We start from the raw sequence: 24,548 nt of genomic DNA, 5'->3' as shown, positions 1-24,548 counted from the left end.
GAATTATTCATAAGGGTAGGGATGTTTCTGTACCACAGAAATTTAGATTGTTATATTTAAAGGGTTTCAACTCCATATATGCTCCCATAATGTCTAGAATTACATAAAAAGTATAGAGAAAAGTTAAATAAAGTCAAATTTATTTTTCATTAATTTTACCATTCCACAAATAAGGAAAAATGATATTATAGATAAAATGACATGTGTTCATTTTTTTTAGAAATTGACACAATACCCGAGTTTTTTTTAATCTTTTAATTAGTGAAAGCTGAATTTGGTCTATGTACTTAACAAGAAGTATCTAATAAACATTTTTACGTTTTCTCCTTCAGTTCCAGAACATTAGATTCCTTGTGATATTGATTAATCTAGGACACCAGGAAAAATCAGGACATTTATTTTAAGGTTATTATTTTACATTTCAACTTTCCATTTCAGATTTCATTAACTGTAACTTACTCTTCAAATTCTCAAAAATATACATCACATCTCTTGATGAATCATAGTCCTATAATAAAGATTCTACATTAAAATTCAGCTTTAATTTATTTCCAGCAGATGAAATATATACTTTTTATATAAATATATTTCCATTTAAAATTAAGAATTTTGGCACAGAGTCCTAAGCGTGTAGTCTTCAAATTGTGTCTCCTTTGCTTTCCACCGATCAACCTGGGAGAGTTTGGGGAAGGAATCGTGCTCTTCTTACACGTGTACCTTGTGTGTTCACCCTTCCCTCCACCTAGTGCTTGACAATCCAGCAGCATTCAAGATTTTAGAACATGAGAAAAAAGGGTAGAAGATTTACTTCTCCACATCAGTGAGGGTAGAAAAAGGGACGAGATCTAAGCCTGAGAATTTCTAAGTACCGGATATTTTTGTTTAGTTTATTCTTGTTTTTCCAGCGATTATATGTGGTCACTTGTATCCTTTGCTATGTCTCCAAGGGAGAGACATAGCAACTGTCTCTCCAATGCGAGTCCATCGAGAGTGGCTTCATTTCATATCTAAACCCCAGAAATTCCAAGTCTTGTCAATTTTTATAGAAAGGTTTTTCAGGGAAAAATGACAGGCCAATAAAATCTACAGTCTGAGTGATTCCAATATTAATCTTTAATGGTTATGTTCCATTTCTGGTCTTTCTGCTGTACTTTTAAAAAGTACTCAGATGAGTAGAACTCATTTTTATATGAAGAATTTGAGCTACTACTTTCTTGACAGGGGAGAGGTAACAAATTAGACTAGTGCAAAAAAAAAAAAAAAAAAAATAGAACTCCCACATTCTCCAAAGTGCTTCCTGTATGAAATTCAAAACCAGAATCCCCACCAGTTTGTTAAGGGTCAGAATATCATTTATCTCAACCTTTATCCTTGTCCGCTTGGAGCCTCTGTCCTGGATTCAAAGTTCTAGAATGTTCTACAGAAAAATCCTAAAGCAGGTGGTCGCAGATGGGCGTGACAGGGGATCTCCTGCACCATCCCCCCAGTATTGCACAAAACCTGCCAGCCAGCTGCAAGCAGGCACTGTCCTGTCACCCCTCACCCAGCACGTGAGGCCAAGCTCTGTCCCACGCTGGCCCTGAGTCTGTCATACAGCGTAAGCTGGTCCACCCACACCTTCCACCTTTCTCTTGGTACCATTTAAACACGACGGGGAGATGGAATCTGTACATCGCCCACAAACACAGTAGAATGAGGAACACATTAAAAACCAGCCGACTCTCACAACTTCAGAGGACCTACAGTCTGGCAGCCAGGCCTCGTCCGCCCAGGTCTTCTAGCTGTTGGCGTCCTCAGGAATCTCTGCTCCATGCTGTGATCTTTCTTAACCAACAGCCATCAGCTCAGAATCATCAGGAAACACCCACCCCCCCACCACCAATCCGGAGCTGATGACCTACCCCCTATCCTATGGAAGCTGGCCTGGATGCCGTGGAAAGGTGTTCTGAGTATTTTTAGTGCCATTCACTGAAAAACTAATTACAGATATACATATGTTTTCATAAATAAAATCTGAGGCATATATGTATATATTAAAACTTTCACCAACAAGGGTGTGTTAAAAATTTCAAGTTCTGTCCTTCAAGTTCAATAAAGGCACAAGTGTTTTTTGTTTTGTTTTGTTTTTCCTCTCTCTTTCTTTAGGCTTGCAAAGAACACAACTGCCAGCAAGTCATCAAAGACACCATAGGGGAGTTTTCTTTGATTTTCTTCTTCCTGGGGTGACCATTTGCCCCATGGATCACTGGCCACTGGCATGATTTCTACCCAAGGACAGTATTTAAATGCATAGAGGGTTTAAGTGGATTCCATTGCTGTGTCAGGTTGCTAGGTAACACGCCACAGCTGGGCGGGGCCGGTCCCCCCAGGTCTGCTTTGGCCATTTCCATTAAGGCTTCTCGCTCCCAAATCGACCCTTCCGGTTTCCAGGTTCCGAGGCCCTTCGGACCAGCCTGGGGGGCGGCTTGGGTCGGATGCCTTCATGGACACGGTCACCCCGCACGGAGCCAAAGTGGCCTTTGGAAAGGAGGGGCTGGCAGAGCACACCCTGGGTCTGGGGGCACCCCTCTTTACTGTGGGCAGCTGGGGAGCTGCGGGGTTGATCCTGCCTGGAATCCATGTCCACCTCGTTCTTCCACTCCATTCTATAGGCCTGGGGGGCTTTCTTTGAGAACTGTTCTGGCAAGAAGCGTCTGGCCCGAGGCTGCAGGTTGAGCACCGTGGTCCCCGCCTCCAGGTCGGAGTCGCTGCTGTTGCCACCTGCCAGGGAGCAAAAGAAAGACAGCGTAGGCAGGCATTTTAGGGAGAAGACGGTACAAGCAACTGGTCTGGCACTTTCTTGGCCCTCCGTGGGGCTCTGGGTGTCACGCAGGAAGGCCAGAGGACTCGCCCTGACTCCATCTGAGTCCTTGGCCTGTGCATAAGCTCTGTGAACATCTATGTCCACAACTGTGCACACTTACTAGTTCTAAAGAGCTTCTGATGTACCAGCCGCTGTACTGAGCACTTTCAAATGCATTAACCTATGGAATCCTCACGATCACCTGCTTTACAGATGAAGTAACTAAGGTTCAAGAGATGTTAGTAAGGGGTGAATGAGCATGCGTGTGCACTAAGTCGTGTTCGACTCTTTGTGACCCCATGGACTGTAGCCTGCCAAGCAGGCTCCTTTGTCCATGGGATTCTCCAGGCAAGAATACTGGAGTGGGTTGCCATTTCCTTCTCCAGGGGATCTTCCCAACCCAGGGTTCGAACCCGTGTCTTCTACTTTGGCAGGTGGATTTTTTTTTTACCACTGAGCCTCCTGCTGAATGCCAAACAGACAATTTGGCAGCAGTTGCCTGCCCACTTGCCCCATCCAAACTGTCCTGGACTGCTCAGCTCAGTGTCTGGCACACAGTAGACAGATCAATAATTAGCTGCTATGATGCAGATTCTTGTCCTGATCTACAATCTCATGCGCAGGTTTATTTCCTTTATATTTTCATAAAATGGTCAAAACACCAGTATGGCTTGAAGTCTACATATAGATTACCATCAAATAAAGAGATATTAGCCTTCATGTCAAAGCTTTAATAAAGAGAGCTGGAAGTCAATTATGTGGTTGCCTTTATGAAAATATATTAAAATTATGAACATTTAAATTAGAAATATAGTAAGAATTACAGAATTCAATGTAAACCTTTGAAGATGGACAACTTTCTATTTACTGTTCACCAATCACACGGTGACAATATTTCCTTTTGCTATGTCAGACAGAATCATTATGGGATAAAACTAAATTATGTACAGCGTGCACCCAACTCTATTCCAAAAGGATGCAACACTAATAAAGGTCACCATGTCATTATGTTTGCAAATGACCGAACTCATTGTCTTTAATAAAGAAGAAAACATGGAAAAGTTTTCTATTTTATAAACATCGATAAATAAGTTTAAAGTCTTTTTGCTCCAACTTCCTTCATTACCTGCATTAGAAACATTCTTTTTCTTCTGTAGCTTTTCTGGAAGCTTTGTATTTTTGGGTAAGGATAAATATCGGGAGGTTGAAGTGGAAGCCTGTCAAAAAAATAATAGAAAACCTTATTTAGGTGTCACGCCATTTATTGTATGTTAGAAGTTTACAATTCTACAGCAAATCTTGGTGTTAAAAATTAAAATCTTAGGTCTTGATTCCAAAACTACTGGGTGAGGAACTCTAAGGATGGGGAATAAAGTTCCAAGTGATAATCATTTGACTTAAAATGAGGAAAGCCTCTTTTAAAATATCACAGAAATCAGTACTATTAAGGAAAACAAATAAACTGGGACCCTTGGAACAGGATATGAAAACCTCTGGCTTTTCTTAAAGAAAAGCTACAGAAACATCCACTTATAAGAGCATTACTAAAAAAAGACTTAGGACCTACATATATAGGGAGGAAGATATATGAAAAATGTAGCATGTTTAAGTTGTATTCACTTTAATAAATCTTGAAAATGACAGAATTAAAAATATCACTATAGCTAACTTGCTGGCATTTCCAATGCCACAGCCTCTGCTGCTGCTGCTGCTGCTAAGTCGCTTCAATCGTGTCCGACTCTGTGCGACCCCATAGGCGGCAGCCCAGCAGGCTCCCCCATCCCTGGGATTCTCCAGGCAAGAACACTGGAGTGGGTTGACATTTCCTTCTCCACAGTCTCTAGTGTCTTTAAATTTTTTTCTTTTGTTTTCTATTAATTTCTATTGGAGTTTAGTTGCTTTACAATGTTGTTGGTTTCTTCTGTACAACAAAGTGTACAACAAGGTCATATGTATACATACATCCCCTCTTCTTTAGATATCCTTCCCTCTAGTTTCTTTAGCTTTTAACTTTTGCTGCCACATTTCACACATAAAATGTAATACTGTTCAGACATAACCATTTTGATCTCTAACAATGCAATACAGATCATTATTAACAATGAGATGCAGTGCATGCTATATTAATTACAATATAGTTTTTAAAAAATCATTTACTTTTGGCTATTCTGGGTCTTCGTTGCTGCTTGTGGGGTTTCTCTAGCTGCAGAGAGCAAGGACTACTCTGCTGCAGTGCATGGGCTTCTCTTGGTTCTGAGTACAGGCTCTAGAGTACTCAGGCTCAGTAGCTGTGGCTCATGGGCTTAGCTGCTCCGTGGCACGTGGAATCTTCCCAGACCAGGGATCGAACCTGTGTCCCCTGCATCAGTAGGTGGATTCTTATCCATTGTGCCACCAGGGAAGTCCCAGAATAGCCTTTGAAAGTAGCTTCCTTATCTAGGACAGGGCCCTGGACCAAGTGGAGTGCTGAGCACACAGCATCTGAAACTCTCCCGACACAGACACAGGGCCTTCTGGAAGTTTCTACTCACACTGACTGGCTCACCTTCAGGCTGTAACCTCTCCGTGGATAGAACAACCGTGACTCGCCAAATGAAGTCTGACCCCTCCAGTCAGTTTAACGCTGCACACTGCCTGAGCCTTCCCTGCCTTCCCAAACCTCCCTCCTCAGCCCTTTCTGGCTTATTGTGTCCACAGCACGTATCGCCTCTAACCCAACAATTTCCTTATTTGGTCCGTTCCTGGTGGGCTTCTCCCCACTAGAACGTGAATTCCACCAGGGAAGGGAGCTTTGTAGTTTTGTTCACCAACGTATTCCAAGTGCCCGGACAACGTCTGAAACAGGACAGGTGTTTCAGAAACATCTGGAAAGGAGTTACCATGGGCTCCCTCCCAGGATTCCTGCGGGCCAGCCCCGCACAGCCCCGTCCTGTCACCAGCTCCCCCGGGATGGCTGCGGGCTCTGCCGATGGAGCCAGCCGCGTCCCAGGGGCGTGAAGCCCCTTACCCTGTGCTCCCGGTTCAAGCTGCTGTCCTTCCGAATGCTCTCGCGGAGGCTGTGCCGCCGGCGGATCAGGATCTCCTTGGCCTGCCTCTCACTTGTGTCCGCCGTCAGATTGTGTCGGTTGTAGGACAAGGTCTGAAATGAAGACGCCAGTGACATTTTACTAAAATGCTGATCACTGCGCGGAAGTTCCAGCGCTTCACTACATTTCTTTGGCTTTGCACCTTGAAGAGATATTTAACGATGAATGTACAGAGGGTGGGCGGGGAGGAGGGGGGGTGTGGAATAGAAGTTAACACTCTTTCAAATTTTGTTAACATTCAAAGGTGATTAATATTCATGAATTTTGAAAGAATTCATGGTCTATCAAATCTCAAATTTGGTAACAAATTTGGGTAACAACGGTAGTAATTTCAGGTTGTGTTGTTATGTGTTGTTACTCGCTCAGTCATTGTCCAACTGTTTGTGACCCTCTGGACTGAGGCCCACCAGGCTCCTCTGTCCATGGGGATTGTCCAGGCAAGACTACTGGAGCTGGTTGCCATTTCCTTCTCCAGGGGATCTTCCCAACCCAGGGATCAAACTCATGTCTTTCATGTCTCCTACATTGGCAGGTGGATTCTTTACTACTGCATCACCTAGGAAGCCCCACATATATTCAATAACTGTGTTTGATTGAACCAAATAAAATTCTCTACTTATGGGGGGAAAAAAACTCATGTTTTAGTAAAAGTCAGCGCATACTTTTCATTGAAAAGTATGATCTTTATAAATCGGAAAATGATTGAATTCAACAAGCATCCTTGACTTCTTTGAAGTATCTTATACGTATTTACTCATCAGTAGCAACTGGGGAAAAAAAAAAAATTCATACATTCTCTACTGATAGTAAAGACTGGTAGGAAAACCAACCACTTTGGGCCACTTGGTGGTGCTATGACCCTCTAATTAACTTAAGAGCGTTTCTCTTCAAATTGAGAAAAGTGGCTGTCTCCACCAGCAATAATCATATCCTAATATTTGAAGCCACACAACATAAAGTAGGGCTGTCCAGGGTATACATTTTTAGTTCTATAAGCTATCAGTCAGTTCAGTCGCTCAGTCGTGTCTGACTCTTTGCGACCCCATGGACCGCAGCACGCCAGGCCTCCCTGTCCATCAGCAACTCCCGGAGTTTACTCAAACTCATGTACACTGAGTAGGTGATGCCATCCAACCATCTCATCCTCTGTTGTCCCCTTCTCCTCCTGCCTTCAATCTTTCTCAGCATCAGGGTCTTTTCCAGTGAGTCAGCTCTTGGCATTAGGTGGCCAAAGTATTGGAGTTTCAGCTTCAGCATCAGTCCTTTGAATGAATATTCAGGACTGATTTCCTTTAGAATGGACTGGTTGGATCTGCTTGCAGTACAAGGGACTCTCAACAGTCTTCTCCAACACCACAGTTCAAAAGCATCAATTCTTCGGCGCTCAGCTTTCTTTATAGTACAACTTTCACATCCATACAGGACTACTGGAAAAACCATAGCCTTGACTAGACGGACCTTTGTTGGCAAAGTAATGTCTCTGTTTTTTAATATGCTGTCTAGGTTGGTCAGAATGTTTCTTCCAAGCAGCAAGCATCTTTTAATGTCATGGCTGCAATCACCATCTGCAGTGATTTTGGAGCCCCCCCAAAATAAAGTCTGCCACTGTTTCCACTGTTTCCCCATCTATTTGCCATGAAGTGATGGGACCAGATGCCATGATCTTAGATTTCTGAATGCTGAGCTTTAAGCCAACTTTTTCACTCTCCTCTTTCACTTTCATCAAGAGGCTCTTTAATTCTTCTTCACTTTCTGCCATAAGGGTGGAGTCATCTGCATATCTGAGGTTATTGATACTTCTCCCGGCAATCTTGATTCCAGCTTGTGCTTCATTCAGCCCAGCGTTTCTTATGATGTACTCTGCATATAAGTTAAATAAGCAGGGTGACAGTATACAGCCTTGGCATACTCTTTTCCTGATTTAGAATCAATCTGTTGTTCCATGTCCAGGTCTATTGCTTCCTGAATCTGCACACAGATTTCTCAAGAGGCAGGTCAGGTAGTCTGGTATTCCCATCTCTTGAAGAATTTTCCACAGTTTATTGTGATCCACACAGTCAAAGCCTTTGGCATAGTCAATAAAGCAGAAGTAGAAGGTTTTTCTGGAACTCTCTTGCTTTTTCAGTGATCCAGCAGATGTTGGCAATTTGATCTCTGGTTCCTCTGCCTTTTCTAAATCCAGCTTGAACGTCTGGAAGTTCATGGTTCATGTACTGTTGAAGCCTGGCTTGGAGAAGTATAGCTATAAGCTATATAGAAATCCATATCCTAAAATAAACTATAGTCAGTAATTAAGTTCATTTTCTGATAGAATTAATGCATACTTCTTGGGAATATGCTTATCCCCAGAACTGTATCAGACCTGGGTTTCCCAGGTGACTCAGTGGTAAAGAATCCACCTGCCAATACAGGAGACAAGGGCTTGATTCCTGGGTCAGGAATATTCCCTGGAGAAGGAAATGGCAACCCACTCCAGTGTTCTTGCCTGGGAAATCCCATGGACAGAGCAGCCTGGCGGGCTACAGTCCATGGGATCACAAAGAGTCGGACACAACATAGTGACTAAATAACATATCAGATCTAGTAGAGATAAACAGAAGTACCACAGAACCACACTCATTTCCTGCTATCTAGTTGAGCATGTGAAACTAACAAAATAATATGAAATTGTGAAAAGAAATGCTAAGATGATGTGGTATGTAGGAGCTCTAAGATACAGCCCATTCAAAGACAGGCTGAGAAATAATTTAGAGGGTGCTGAGGAAACCTTAAAAATCGGAGAATATGGATCAACTGACAGGAAGGAGTGGGGCATTTCAAGTGGAGATGCAGAAGACAGCAACACAGTCTGAGCAATGAATCCAGACCCATAGCTCTGTGGGCGCCTGGGTTGGGTGGGTGAGGGGCGGGTGGCAGCTCAGCTGGATAAGGGGGAACCTGAATACAGATCCCAAAGGCTGAAAGAACAGTTGAGCCTAGAAGCCACAACTGTTTTGTCTCATTTTAAATGGAAAGATGCTTTATTAAAAGGGGCTTTAAGGGACATCTCTGGTAGTCCAGTGGTTAAGACTTCGCCTCCCAATCCAAGGGGTGTGGGTTCAATCCCTGGTTGGGGACCTAAGATTCCCATATGCCTCCAGGCCCACAAGCCAGAACATAAACAACAGAAACAATTTTGAATTCAAGAACGACTGAAAAAATATTTTCTATAAATAAAAAGAACTTTAAGAAAAGAGTGGAACCGCTGTGATGTCAGATGGAATGGGATGGGCTGTGAGGTCAGCTAAGAAGCTCCATTAAAGCCCTTGATGTGAGTGACCAGGATCCCTGACAAGCACTGCGTCCATGTACCAGGTCACCTCATTGTGCCTCAGTTTCTTCATCCATAAAATGGAGACAATAGTAACACCACTTGCTGGAGGATGAAGAGTTAAGACACAGAACACACTGAAATGGGGGCTGGCAATCCACACATACTAAGTGTCGGCTGTATTATTAGCAAACTATGAGAATGAGGCTCCGTGATGGAAATGGGTTGAAAGAAGTGGCTCAGAAGATACAGCAAAGGAAGAAATGGTTGCACTCTACAAACAATGAAGAAGGTTACATACATTTTGAAAAGTCTTCTAAGTGATAAAGCTATTTCATTCAAAAAGTTTAAAGAGCAATCAATTTACTTTCTTCACCATTAGATAACACATGTTTTTATCTCCAAGTCTTTGGTAGCGGAACTCTTACCTCCCCGGGGTTCCAGCCTCCAGCCTTGACCAAGGTGTCTGGGAGGAGAGCTGTACGCTAACGGGACAGGCCCCTGGGGGGTGGGGGGTCTGAGGGAAGGAAGTACCTGGTGTGGGACCTGCAGAGGCTGGCATGATGGTGGCAACGGCCCCTGTAACTGAACAGCGTCAAGTCTGCAGGTACATTTTTAACCAAAGGCAAGTATGTATGTGCTCAGTCACTCAATCGTGTCCAACTCTTTGCAACCCCATGGACTATAGCCCCGCAGGCTCCTCTGCCCATGGGATTCTCCATGCAAGAATATTGGAGCGGGTTGCCATTTCCTCCTCCAAAGGCAAGGACATATTTTGATAAATAAATAATTCTTACTCGCTGACGGATCTGATAGAGATTTCTTGACAATATTTCTCGGATTTCATCCATTTCACCAGGTGTGAGCTTCCTTACTTTTTCTTCACGGCAGTCACTGTGAACGTTTAAGAAAACACATTTTACTATTCAACAAGTATTAAATTCATCTATGTTCTTCCTTAGAGACGTAATACCATCATTTAAGAAGAAGAAACTTAATGAATAAAACTTAGGAATTATTTAGTAGTTTAAAATAATTCAAAAAATCTAAAACATTTATTTCAGTGTCAAAATCATTCACATAAGTTTAATCATGCACCAGTTTTTTCAGTCTGTTCATGCAACTATTTAAAGAGGAAAGACTAGAGTAGCTTGCAATGCTATCACTTTATTATTTCTAATGCTCCATAAATAAAGTAGCATAGGATTGTTATATTCCCACAAAACTTAATTAGCTGAATTTTACTATTATGGCTCTATTTTTTTAAATACCTCATTAGAAATATTTACAAAGACATCATTTATACTATGCGTGTTCATACAGTTGGTCCTCTTTGTTCAGGGAGTCCATATTTGCAAATTCACTGACTTGCTACAATTTATTTAAAAACACATTACCAGTACTCAGGGTACTGTCCCAGTCAGTCTCAGACACTTGCCAACTGAGGTTTGCAAGGTTTCGAAACCTTGCACGCAGGTTTCCAAATGAGGCCAAATATGTCAACCCTTTGCCTCTTAATCTCTGTGTTCATGCTGTTTAAAAAAAAATGTCCTTTTCACCACCTAGTGGAATGTTCTTCACATTTTTGTGCTTTTTATTGGTGATCCTGTTGTTTTAAATGGTTCCCAAGTATAGTTCTGAAGTGCTGTCTAGGGTTCCCAAGTGCAAGAAGTTCCTAAGTTTTAATTCTACTTTTTTAAAGGATATTTTAGCAGGATATGGAATTCTAGGTTCAGTTACATTTTTTGAGAATTTTGAAGCTACCAATAGTGTCCACTGGTTTTATTGAAAAATCAGTGGTCAGGTTTTTTCTCTTTTGAAGAAAATAGGTCTCTTTTTTTCTCCTCTGAGTATGTTTAAGATTTTCTCTGTTTTTTTTTTTTTTTTTTTTTTTTTTTTTTTTTTACTTTCAGCAGTTTTATGAACCTGTATCTACATTTGGTTCTCTCCTTATCTAATCTGCTTGAGGCTGTCAGAATTCATGTCTTTTATCTGTTTGGGGAGATCCTCAGTAAATATTCCTTAAGACATTGCTTCTACCAATTTCTCTCTCATCTCCTTCTGGAGCTTTTCAGTATATATGAATCTATCCCATATATTTCTCACTTTCTTTTTCATCTTTTTTTTTTTCATACTGTTTTTCCTCCTGGTCTTTCCTTCTGTCCTATCTTTCAATTAATTCCTTTTCTCTTCAACTTTATCTAGTCTGCTTTGATAGCTGTCAAATGAGATCCTAAATTTAGTTACTTTATTTTCAGCTCAAATACTTCCCTTTGGTCTTTTTTGTTTATATAATCTCCATGACAATGCCAAAAGTGTCAATGCCACTTTCTTTCCTTAAACATGTTTTTATTTCTATTTTAAAGTCCCTGGCTGACAATTCAATGATCTGAATCCCTTTTGTGTCGACTATTATTTTATATTTTGTTGATTGTTTCTCAGTGTTTTTTCAGTCACATTTCCTGTCTACTCATATGCTTGGTTATTTTGGATTGAGTATTAGACATATATAAAACAATCATGGGGATACTTTAATCATGGGGATACTCTTTACAATCTTATTTTCTTCCAGAGAAGATTTAAACTTACTTCTCTTGAGCAGCTGAGATAGAGGCAATTTCAGTCTCTGATGATTTAAACAATCAAGAATTGAGATAATTCTAGGCTGGGCTTCTTTCCCTTGAGGGTTAAGTTGTAGGATTTTGAAGTAAAAACCTATAGCTGAGTACATACAAATGGTCCTCCTTCTTGGTAGGTTCTGAATTCTAATTTTATTCTCTAAGACCAATTAGTCTGTCAAAAACCCTGTTTTAGCTTTTTAGACTCTTAAGACAGGTTCTCCAAATTCCAGACAGAAAATAGCAATAAATGCCAGTTCTATCCTCTTGAACTTCCCACTTTTTTGACTTCTAGCCAAGAAATTCCTCACTGTATGGATACTGTCCAGCTTTCCAGCAGATATTTAAAATATGTTTTGTCCTTTTCCTCTAGTTTTCTTAGTAGTTTGGTCTGGACTCGGTTCATTATTGCCAGAAATATGATGCCTTACTGCCTGTCTTTTTCGCTTCTATCCTCCTCCAAAGAAAACACTTCAGAAGAGGTAGAATGGTGAACATGGCAATCATTTACCCATGTAAATGATATGTAACTATCCATCAATTTTTGTTACCCCCTTCCCTAACCCTAAACCTTTGCCTTTACTCCACTTTCGACTGGCTTCGAGATGAACTGTGAACAGAGGTAAAGCTGAGATTTCCTTCTTCTATGACCATGAAGTCAATGACTCCCTTTTGAGAAGCTGGATAGTTTAATTATTTTGTGCTGCACCCACAAAAGGAACAGTGCCTAAGAAAGATCATAAATGGTGAACCTGGAGTAAACTTCAAGGAGCAAGTATAGCCCCATTTTCTACGTGAAGAAACTCAATCTCAGGGAAACAGATGGACCCGCTTAAGGTCACACAGTGGGTTATTTGCAGAGCTGGGACTATAAATCAGTCATTCTGCTCAATAACCACCATTTCCAGTGCAATATAATACCTTTATTTCTGAGTCATCCTGACCATTACTACTTTTTATTCTGGATTGTGTAAACTACAATAATTTTTATAGGGGACTATCATCCTAGTGAAAATCACAGTTTATATGGTTGGGTGTGATTTGGAGTTTCTTTCATTTCAACCCTTCCATAGCTAGCATTTTAATTTAGGTGACACTTTGCTGAAACAAGCTTCAAGCTCATCAATGAAAGAAGAAATCATTGTAACCTGAAATTTGTCATGTAGAGGAGGAATGATGCTTACAAAATTAGCAAATGAGTGATAAACTCATTTGCTAATTTGCTGACAGTACTTATTATTCTGCTATGGGTTTGCTATAAGTGTTTAAGTCACTTTACATCCTGGGTATTCATCTTCTCGTTTTTAAATTTGGGGAGACAGACTAGGTCAATGCATCTCAATACCGGATTCCTTAGTATAAACTTCTATAAGTTTATATATTTTTTATTAGAATATAATTGCTTTACAATGTTGTGTGAGTTTCTGTTGTACAAAATCGTGAATCAGCTATATGTGTACATATATCCCCTCCCTCTTGGACCTCCCTCTCACCACCTCATATCCCACCCCTCTAGGTCATCACAGAGCACCAAACTGAGCTCCCTGTGCTACACAGCAGCTTCCCGCCAGCTATCTATTTTGTACATGGTCATGTATATAGTCAGAGCTACTCTCTCAATTCATCCCACCTGCTCCTGCCCCCTCTGTAGTCACAAGCCCATTCTCTACATTGGCATCTCTATTCCTGACCTGCAAATAGATTCATCACTACCATTTTTCTAGATTCCATATATACAGGCTAATATGCGATATTTGTTTTTCTCTAACTTAACTTCATTCTGTATAACAGGGTCTAGGTTCATACACATCACTTATATATAAAAAACCTATACCTGAGCCTCAACAGCAAAGAGCCTGATTTTATTGGTCTGGGTGGGGCCCAGGCATGTGTGTTATTGAAATGCTCCTACAGTATTTCCAATGTACAGCCTGTGTTGAGCACCTCTGCACGAGATCGCCACTAAATGTTCTTTCCAAGCCTTAAATTATGACTCTGTGAATAATCCATGAGCAAATAGCTATGTAATTCCATGCATCTTTATAATTGCAAATCATAACACACCTTAAACTATTCCATTTCAAAATGCTTGCTAAGGAGGCTTTACTTTCAGAACACACTGAACTGTCCAAAGCAAAGACAATAAATACGTAATCATCCTAAACATGACCAGGTACTTTCTGACTGGTCCATTCTACAATAACACAACATGACCTGACATGACATAATAGAAAATAAAGGACACACTACCAGGTTTTCACATTTTAACCAGTAGCTCTTTCTGCTGTGAGGTCTTAAGGACTCACATTAGGACATAAGTCAAATTTCTTATTATTACTGGTTTCACAAAACTATAAACACCTACATAGCAATAAGTTGCTCAGATGCTCAGTCGAGTCCGACTCTCTGCAACCTCATGGACTGAAGCCCACCGGGCTTCTATGTCCATGGGACTTTCCAGGCAAGAATACTGCAATGGGTTGCCATTTCCTCCTCCAGAGGATCTTCCTGACTCAGGGATTGAACCTGTTTCTCTTGCACTGGCAGGTAGGTTCTTTTACCACTGAGGTACTTGGGAAGCCACATTAACTTCTATTTTCAAAATAGGACTTACTTTAAAGATGCAAAAGAAGGAACAGTGCTTATCATCCCAGTTTCTGCCATCTCGATGGCATGTTTTATTTCAAGCTTTTTGTATAAAGACACAATGCTTGACTTGGGTTGGTTCTCCCGAATCAAAAGCTTCCTCAGGTACTTGTCATCAAACTTCTTAAACCTGGAAATAAGCAAAATCAAAACTTCAATTAATTAACATGACACTGATTAAGAAAAAAAATCTGTTTTTACCAATAAAATAATTTCCACTACTCCCGGGGGGAAAAATAGTAGCAGTGTTTAGTTAGTCTGATCATTGTATTTATTTTTGTAGGTGCATACCTAAATATATAGAGAGAGCACATATTAGTATATTTTTGTTTTAACCATAACACACTTATATCTAATGGGGCTTCCCAAGTGGCCTTATTGGTAAAGAACCTGCCAGCCAATTCAGGAGACATCAGCTTGATCCCTGGGTCAGGGAAGATCCCCTGGAAAAGGGGATGCCCTTCTCCAGTATTTTTGCCTGGAGAATTCCATGGACAGAGGAACCTGATGGGCTACAGTCCATGGGTTCACAAAGAGCCAGACATGACTGAGTGACTAACACTTTCACTTTTCATGCCCAAGACTCCAAATGTGTGTCTCCAGCTCCAACTTCTCTCCCAAACCCCAGAAATGAGTATCCAGACTCCTGCTCAACTTCTCCACTTGGACATCTCAAACTTGGCATGCTCTAATGGATCTTCTCCCAAGTCATCCCCATTTCAGTTAGCGACAACTCCATTTGGTCAAAAACCCTGATGTCATCTCTGATTCTTTGCCTTCTCTCATATTCCACATTATAGCCTGAACTATGTTCCCCCCAAAATCCATATGTTACAGTCCTGGTCCCCAGGACCTCACAATGTGACCACATTTGGTGATAGCTGATTAAGTTCAAGTGAGGTCATTAGTGGGCCTGAATCCAATATGACCGGTGTGTGTATTGTAAGCGGAAATTCAGATACAGACATGTAAACAGAGAAGACGATGTGAAGCAGCAGAAAAAAGGACGTCCACAAGCCAAGAAAGGATGCCTGGAGGAGACCCTTCCCTCTCAGTTCCAAAGGAACCAGTTTCACTGACATCTTATTCTTGGACATCCAGCCACTAGAACTATGAGAAAATAAACTCCTATTTAAGGCATGGACATGTGGTACTTTGTGACAGCAGCCCTGGCAAACGAATACTCTACATCCACTCTATCAAAAGCTGCTGGTTCCGCCATTACCACACACGCAAATCTAATCATTCTCCTGCCATCGCCCTGGGCCCAGCATTGCATGCTAAGTCGCATTAGTCATGTCCAACTCTGTGCAACCCCATGGACAGTAGCCCGCCAGGCTCTTCTGTCTATGGGATTCTCCAGGCAAGAATACTGGAGTGGGCTGCCATGCCCTCCTCCAGGGGATCTTCCCAGCCCAGGGATGGGACCCATGTCTCCTCTGTCTCCTGCACTGGCAGGTGGGTTCCTTACCACTAGTGCCACCTGAGCATTACCATCTCTCAATGGGTTATTGCAACAGGCACCAAATTGGTTTTCCTGCTTCTGCCACCGTGTTTCTATAGCCTATCCTTGATGCAAACCAGCTGCTGCTAAGTCGCTTCAGTCATGTCCAATTCTTTGCAACCCCATGGACTGTAGCCCACTAGGCTCTTCTGTCCATGGGGATACTCCAGGCAAGAATACTGGAGTCGGTTGTCATGCCCTTCCCCAGGGGATCTTCCCGACCTAGAGAGAGAACCAGAGTCTCTTACGTCTCCTGCACTGGCAAACAGGTTCTTTACCACTAATGCCACAGGGATCCCACTAAAGTGTAAATCAAGGACTTCCCTGGTGGCCCAGTGGTTGAGAATCCACCTGCCAATGCAGGGGATATGGGTTCGACCCCTGGCCAGAAAAGGTCCCCCGTGCTAAGCCTGTGCACTGCAAGTAGGGCTTGGGCACTACCGAGCCCAGGCACTGCAACTACGAACACTAAAACCCCTGCACCTAGATCTCGTGCTCTGCAGCAAGACAGGCCACCACGGTGAGAAGCTCACACACCAACGAGAGAGCAGCACCCACTCATGGCAAGGAGAGAAAGCCCACACAGCAGTGAAGACCCAGCACAGCCAAAAATAACAAATAAATAAAATTCTCAATAAAAAAGAAGTCAGTCAAACCACACAACTCCTCTGCCTCTCACTGAGTACAAGTACAATGACCTGGAGGCCCTACACCACTTGGAGCTGCCTGCCTCAAGGCTGTGATGCTCTAACTCAGGTCCAGCCTCTCTGAGGCCGCCCCGTCCCAGAAACGTGCCAGCCCTGCTCCCACCTCGGGGTCTCTGTACTTACTACTCCTTCATTCAGGAACAGTCTTCCCCAAATACCTGCAGGGCTTGTTCTCAGATCTCCTCTAAGTCTTTTCCTGAAGGTCATTTTCTCACAAGAGCCTTTCCTATCTACCCCACTAGAATTGCACTCCAGAACTTGATCTTCTTCCCAGACACATTTTCCTCCGTTGCAGTCAGCATTTTCTAATACGCTATCCAATGCTTATTTACTGATTTTCTTCTCTGAGCGTTAGAATGATCCATGGGCAGGCCGTGTTTTGTTTTGTTTGCCAGTTTTCCTGTCTTCCCAGTGTCCAGGACACTGCCAGGTGCTTTGTTAAGCTTAGAGGCAGACCGGTCCAGTTCCCCCCTGGACCCACACCCTGTAACAGATCAGGTTACTTGGTGATGCCCTTCCACCATGGCTGAGGTGACCTGCTCAGTCCTGCTTCCTGCCACTGAGATCAATAATGTCACCTGCTTTGGTCAATGGGCAGTTAGGAGACACAATGATGAGAGCAGAGGCTATGAATGGGCTTGCTCACTGGAGCTCACTTCTTACGCTCCCACATGGCAGGAGAAGGATGTACATGGAGTGACTCCTTGGTCCCAGGACAAAGGTGAATGTCCCATGGAGCAGAGTTAAGTGACCCCACTTACATCAGAGAAGGCCGGCCAGGATCAGCCGAGGACCCATTGATGCTCTGAAGCTGGAGCAAGACCTGGCCAGATGAGCTGACTCTCTGCCTCCTAACTTAAGTACTTTATTTCCTTTTTCTGCTGCAAAAAAGACAATGTATTTCATTTTATTTTTTCCTATCAAAAATAAAACATTTTCTTAAGCAGCATCATAGATTCTGAAGACAATTGTGCAGCATGTTCCTGTGGTGATAGAAGATGAATGCTTTCTGCATATGTCACCCTGAATTTGGTTCTTTGTGAAATATTGAACAATTTTTTCCCTCTGCTTTTGAGGGTTTTTTTTTCTTCTTTATTTTTTAATTGGAGTATAATTGCTTCACAATGCTGTGTTAGTTTCTGCTGTACAACAACGTGAATCAGCTATAACAAGTGACTGCTCCTGTAAGCAGTCGAATATTGAGTTGCTTTGTATATAACTATTATGCCAATATTCAAGTGAATCAGTGCGCAGTAAATATTTGATGAGAAAAAAATTAATGTGTTACAGTGATCACTATAAGTCCAAGGTGGTTTATAGGCACACCTGTGCTATGAAAGTGGACAGTGTTAAGCTACATTCATGGTACTACTCCTTTGTTCCAAATACGGGAGAGCTAAGAACAACTGCAGAAAGCTATCTTGAAAGAGTTTTGCTACTGACTGGTCTCCACACAAAACACTAGGCCTATTTTTATCCAAGTTTATTTTGAATTTCATGTGAAGCTCACTGAACCAGGACACCTGGCAGCAACACAACACCTTTCCAAACTTGTATTAATATTATTGTTGTTGTTGTTTTAGTTTTTTTTTTTTTTTTTGCCCAGCTGCGTCTGACTCTTTGCAACCTCATGGACTGTAGCCCTCCAGGCTCCTCTGTCCATAGCATTCTCCAGGCAAGAATCCTAGAGTGGATTGCCATTTTCTACTCCAGGGGATCTTCCCGACCCAGGGATCAAATCCACATCTCCTGCACTGGCAGGTAGCTTGTTTACCACTGTGCCACCTGGGAAGCCCAACTAGAGACTCACAAAAAGAATAAACATTAAAGACAGTGACAGCTGATTTAGGCAGCGTAGGATTTATAGCCTTTATTTGCTCTATCCCCATACTTTTCATTTCTACGCCAAGCTACACATACGTGGCTTTTTTACTATCATCAGACAACTTTTGCCAAACATGAGAAACATCCTTACTGCATGACCCTTTCATTTCATTTTCAAAGGGTCAAATGGCTCAAGAACCCTCTGGAAGGACCATTAGAAATCTACAGTAAAAGGATTTCAGAGGGAAGAACAGGATACCCAACACACCTAAAACAGTTGCTTGTTTTTTATGCCATTTTTGTAACGTCCACCATTATGTACAGACGAGAAATGAGATCTGAGAACTCATTTCAAGAATGACCTGTGTCAGCATCAAATCCCTTCACACAAACTTCTCTACTCTACCTGCAGTGCAGTGTGCTTGACAATCCAGAAAATTATTTGTATTTACCTGGAAAACTTCATGCATGCAAATATGTAAGGCTTCATAAATTTCTTCAGTGAAGTATGTACACTGCAGAGAAAGTGTCACGTATGTCGCAATATTACCTTCCAGACATGAATCAAGGTTGGCTCCACCATGTTTTGTATTTATCATCCAATTAGCCCAGAGCTTACAGATGTCTGCCCAGAACAGACTCATATATAGAGATGAAGTGTTTTTGCCTAGAAGGCAGGATGAAGCTAGACTTTCTCTAGTCCTTCACCTTCTGGACCAAATCACATGATCACAGGGCTCACCTCTTCCATCACCTACCACTGCCCCAGGGCCAACCAACCTCATACCTGCACCATATCTATGTTTCCTTCTGTTTGGACGTCAGGGGAGTGGGATAAATCAGTCTCCCCTTGGGAAAAGGACAAACTGCTCTGGATTACCGTGCTCACTTATCACTTCAGAAAAGGATTGATACAATGCGAGAGAAATAAAAGTGGTCGGGTTGAAAGGGATGCTGAAGATGGATAAAGGCATGGGGCTGCCCTGGTAGCTCAGAAAGTACAGAATCCATCTGCAATGCAGGAGACCTGGGTTCAATCCCTAAGTCAGGAAGATCCCTCGGAGAAAGAAATGGCTCCCCACTCCAGTGTTCCTGCCTGGAGAATTTCATGGACAGTGGAGCCTGGCGGGCTACAGTCAATGAGGTTGCAAAGAGTCGGACACGACTGAGTGACTCACTTTCATGCCAACAACAAAGAACAAGAGGCAGAAAAGCCTGTATCATGGGCTTGGCATAGACATCCAGAGACCTAAAGCAAGATGATGTAGGGAGTTACAACAAGGTTCTCTGCTCTGCCTCCTGCCTCCAAAACAGTGAATACCACCAAGACAATTGGCCTTTTGTTTCAGGTTTTTACAGCAGAGATTTTAATTCACTTTATTTTATTACTAAGTGCTCCCATCTCACTAATCAAGTACTCTGTTCATATAAATAAAATATTTTTCCTTTAGTTATGAAGGACGGCTATGTCCAGGGGCCTCTGTACATTAGCAAACAACGTGGTCAGGCTCGTGAAGGTTGTGCCAGCACTTGTAGTCTCCATACCTCATTACTTACTGATGTCACGCACACACACCCCCGTTTGCTGTGTGACTGTTTAGTTGCCTTTACTATATTGCAAAATTTAAAGGCCCAAGTCTATGGCTTCTATTGCTCTTGTAGTCCACTGTCAAGTCAGAATATGTGAGCAAACAGTAAGCACTCAAAAATGTACTTATATTAAATTATGTACATTGGTAGGTTGGTGAACTTCATGTAAATCTGCAAGGAGCGGGAAATCTGCTTGCAAGTTAGGAAAGAAAAGACAAGAGGTTGAACGGGGATCCACCAAATCTATCTTGGGACCTGTCTGCCTCTCTTCAAGGACCAGCTGAAACACCCTGCTTCAAAAGTCTTTCCCAGACAGTGATGTGCCAGCAAATTTAACACATGTATGATTTGTAGCATTTGTCAGTTCCTTAGTTCACTCCCCCCATAGCTGAGTCAAGACACCAATGTGGATGGCATTGACTTAGATACACACAGTCAGCTCCCACCAGCCCATGGGAGCGGCTTCTGTACCACAGGGGTCCTAACCCTGCTATTAGAATTAAGCCTTATTTCTTGATCCCGTGAGTCTGTTTTTCAGTATATGTTAAAGTGTGCACCTAATTGTGCCTGGTAGTGTACCACTTGCATTTCAGCAATAAGGTTCTTGAGAAAGGTTCTGAATCTTTAATATCACACATGTATACACACTGTGTGGATCACAATAAACTGTGGAAAATTCTGAAAGAGATGGGAATACCAGACCACCTGACCTGCCTCTTGAGAAACCTGTATGCAGGTCAGGAAGCAACAGTTAGAACTGGACGTGGAACAACAGACTGGTTCCAAATAGGAAAAGGAGTACATTAAGGCTGTATATTGTCACCCTGCTTATTTAACTTCTATGCAGAGTACATGATGAGAAACGCTGGACTGGGAGAAGCACAAGCTGGAATCAAGATTGCCGGGAGAAATATCAAAAACCTCAGATATGCAGATGACACCACCCTTATGGCAGAAAGTAAAGAGGAACTAAAAAGCCTCTTGATGAAAGTGAAAGAGGAGAGTGAAAAAGTTGGCTTAAAGCTCAACATTCAGAAAACTAAGATCTGGTCCCATCACTTCATGGGAAAGAGATGGGGAAACAGTGTAAACTGTGTCAGATTTATTTTTTGGGGCTCCAAAATCACTGCAGATGGTGACTGCAGCTATGAAATTAAAAGACGCTTACTCCTTGGAAGGAAAGTTATGACCAACCTAGAGAGCATATTCAAAAGCAGAGACATTACTTTGCCAACAAAGATCCGTCTAGTCAAGGCTATGGTTTTTCCTGTGGTCATGTATGGATGTGAGAGTTGGACTGTGAAGAAAGCTGAGCGCTGAAGAATTGATGCTTTTGAACTGTGGTGTTGGAGAAGACTCTTGAGAGTCCCTTGGACTGCAAAGAGATCCAACCAGTCCATTCTAAAGGAGATCAGCCCTGGGTGTTCTTTGGAAGGAATGATGCTAAAGCTGAAACTCCAGTACTTTGGCCACCTCATGCGAAGAGTTGACTCATTGGAAAAGACTCTGATGCTGGGAGGGACTGGGGGCAGGAGGAGAAGGGGACGACAGAGGATGAGATGGCTGGATGGCATCACCGACTCAATGGACGTGAGTTTGAGTGAACTCCGGGAGATGGTGATGGACAGGGAGGCCTGGCGTGCTGCGATTCATGGGGTCACAAAGAGTCAGACATGACTGAGTGACTGAACTAAAGTGAACTGATACACACATATATGTGTGTGTATGTATATATGTACATATAAATTATATATTGGCTTAGACAGTAAAGAGTCTGCCTGCAATGCAGGAGATCCAGGTTTGATACCTAGGTTGGGAAGATCCCCTGGAGAAGGAAAGGGCAACCCACTCCAGTATTCTTGCCTGGAAAATCCATGGACAGAGCAGCCTGACAGGCTACAGTCATGGGGTCTCAAGAGTCGGACACAACTTAGCGACTAAACCAGCACATAAATTATATATACATAGAGAGAGATACACATTTATATGTGTGTGTGCATGGTCAGTCATGTCCAACTCTTTGTGATCCCATGGACTATAGCCCACCAGCCTTCTTTGTCCATGGAATTCTTCAGGCAAGAATACTGGAGTGGGTTGCCATTTCTTCCTCCAGGGGATCTTCTCAAACCAGGGATCAAACCCATTGGCACGCAGATTCTTTACTCCTGTGCCACCTGGGAAGCCCACACATCTATGTAAATGCACATAATTTTTCAGAGAAGTGTAACTTTAAAAATACTTGCTATTTTTGCAAGTCTATCTATCTCCTCAGGTGCTCTGGAGCTCTGCATTTGACAAATGTGTGGGAGAACAGACAGTAATGGAACCCCCAGTTTTAAACCAAACAGACTGCATTCCTCGGCCTCCCCCACAGTGAGAAATGCCCATATAATTAGTCCTGGTCATGCAAGGCCAGGCCATTGTGATTCAACTGGAAGAAGTGAGTGAGGCCTCTGATAACTTTGATTAGGAGGAAGCTAGGACATATTCTTTCTTCCTGGAATGTGCACGTAATAGCTAGTGCCGCAGCAGCCGTTTCTGGTCTGAAAGGCAACCTTGGAAATGGAGGTTCCTGGTGGAGAAAGGGTCTTGGGACCATGAGGAGTCAGTGGAGCATAATTCACCTGTTAACCGTACACTGCCTACCTGATACTTACATAAGAGAGAAATAAGCTGCTACCTTGTTAAAGCTACTATTGTTCTAAGCCTCTATGAGAGCCAAACTTTATCTTAAAGGACAGACTATGGCACAATAGGAAAGCTCTGAAAGTTTGAAAAATAACACAAGTCAGTATGTCCTGCTCCCAGACTGATCCAGAGCCACTTAAAGCCTTCTTACTTGTCTCTCCAAAAGTTGTGACCCCAATGACCACAAACATCTTCGATCCCGGTCTTCACGTGATCAAAAAACTAAAACAGAAAAAGCCAGCTGGTTGATTAATTTTTACCCGAAATCAGTCCTTTCTGTTTCTATTTACAGAAATTATTAATTCCTACTTATAGAAATGATAGTGATTATTTCTGTGTGTAGACATTATAACTATAGAAATTTACAGAATTCTAATAGAAATACTACTACTATTTCTATCATGCCTAAACTTCAAAGATGCTGATACTTTTTGGTTTTGGTTTGCTTGAGTTTTAACTGAAAACAAATAAGACAATTCATCTTCAAACCAATTCATGAGATGTTTGTCATATCGATAATTAGAATTCATAACACAATAGTTTGTACTTTTGGAAACTATGAAATATGGTCACAATTTTCCAGTAGAAACATTTCAGGCTGAAGTAAGGGCTAAAAGGGGATTCCTTGGCCCTGTATTCCTGCAGGTGTGTAGCCTCCATAGGGGGCTATGTTCATTCTACCCTCAATTCAGCTCTTCCTCAGCCCACCCCCCACACCCCATCACCCTCTGCCAGTTACCTCTTCTTCAGGAAATGAGACCATGGTGTCAAGCTGTCTGACTTAATCCCATAATTTTCCCTGTGACCACTTAAGTTGATCTGCTACATTAACACCTACCCGACAATGGATTTCCTCACTGACAGCTTGCTGCTTCTTATTGGACCTCTTAACATCAAGGAACTCCACCAGTGGTCGGATAGTTATTCCCTGCACAAAAGAAGGGGGGAGGAAAACCATATAAAATTCAAGAATAACTTGTAACCTCCTAATACTTGATAACCAACAAAAGATACCCTGCCCCCAAGACTTAACGGAGCATAAGTAACATTTTGTTCATTTTTCCTTCCTCTTTAAAAACTGGCATATTTTCAGAGAGCCATGTCCCAAAAGCTGCTATTACAAAAAAATGTGGACAGGAAGCAAGAAATTGAAAATGTGATGCTCTGGAATTCTAAGAAAAGGAAAATCCTAAGAAATAATAAAGGCTCATCCAGTTCAGAGGAATCGTCTACTTGTCTTATTCACAGAAACCATTTCAATGATTCATTCATTAACCTGTTAAACAATCTGAATTGAGCTTTTACGGTGTCCATGTCAGAGGCTTGGGAATCGGGGACTCAGAGATGGACAGTTAGGAAACTCAGCTTGAGGATGTTGTCGTCTTGTGAGGAGAAGGATACACACAAAACAGTTAACAAAGTAGAAGCAGGAAGAGAGGGATACACAGGGAGCAGGTCAAGGGGGGCTCTGTGGAAAGGTAACCCTGGAGCTGAGCCTTACAAGATCTTGTGCTGCTGTGCTGACTTGTGTCCGAATCTGTGACCCCATGGACCATGGCCCGCCAGGCTCCTCTGCCCATGGAGATTCTCCAGGCAAGAATACTGGAGTGGGTTGCCATTTCCTCCTCCCGGGGATATTCCTGACCCAGGAATCAAACCTGTGTCTCCTGCATTGGCTGGTAGATTCTTTACCACTGAGCCACCTAGGAAGCCCATTCTATACATAATACTGT

At 42.4% G+C, this 24,548-nt stretch overlaps 1 protein-coding gene across 1 annotated transcript in view; it reads right to left on the bottom strand.

Moving 5' to 3' along the window:
* Positions 1-391: 391 nt before the first annotated feature.
* The window catches only part of SLC9A2 (solute carrier family 9 member A2), a 42,680-nt gene continuing 18,523 nt past the window's right edge, over positions 392-24,548 (bottom strand). Inside the window, exons 4-10 of the mRNA XM_045162413.1 lie at positions 23,654-23,743; positions 22,967-23,037; positions 14,471-14,632; positions 10,036-10,132; positions 5,850-5,981; positions 3,969-4,059; positions 392-2,760 (exon numbers count right to left, since the gene is read on the bottom strand). Coding sequence (XP_045018348.1) covers positions 2,390-2,760; positions 3,969-4,059; positions 5,850-5,981; positions 10,036-10,132; positions 14,471-14,632; positions 22,967-23,037; positions 23,654-23,743 — 1,014 coding nt within the window. The 3' untranslated portion in view covers positions 392-2,389. The remainder of the gene's footprint in view (positions 2,761-3,968; positions 4,060-5,849; positions 5,982-10,035; positions 10,133-14,470; positions 14,633-22,966; positions 23,038-23,653; positions 23,744-24,548) is intronic.

Source organism: Bubalus bubalis, chromosome 12 (assembly GCF_019923935.1).
Source record: "Bubalus bubalis isolate 160015118507 breed Murrah chromosome 12, NDDB_SH_1, whole genome shotgun sequence".
Lineage (NCBI taxonomy): Eukaryota > Metazoa > Chordata > Mammalia > Artiodactyla > Bovidae > Bubalus > Bubalus bubalis.
The sequence above is the reverse complement of the archived record's forward strand: the minus strand, read 5'-3'. Positions and strand labels throughout refer to the sequence as shown.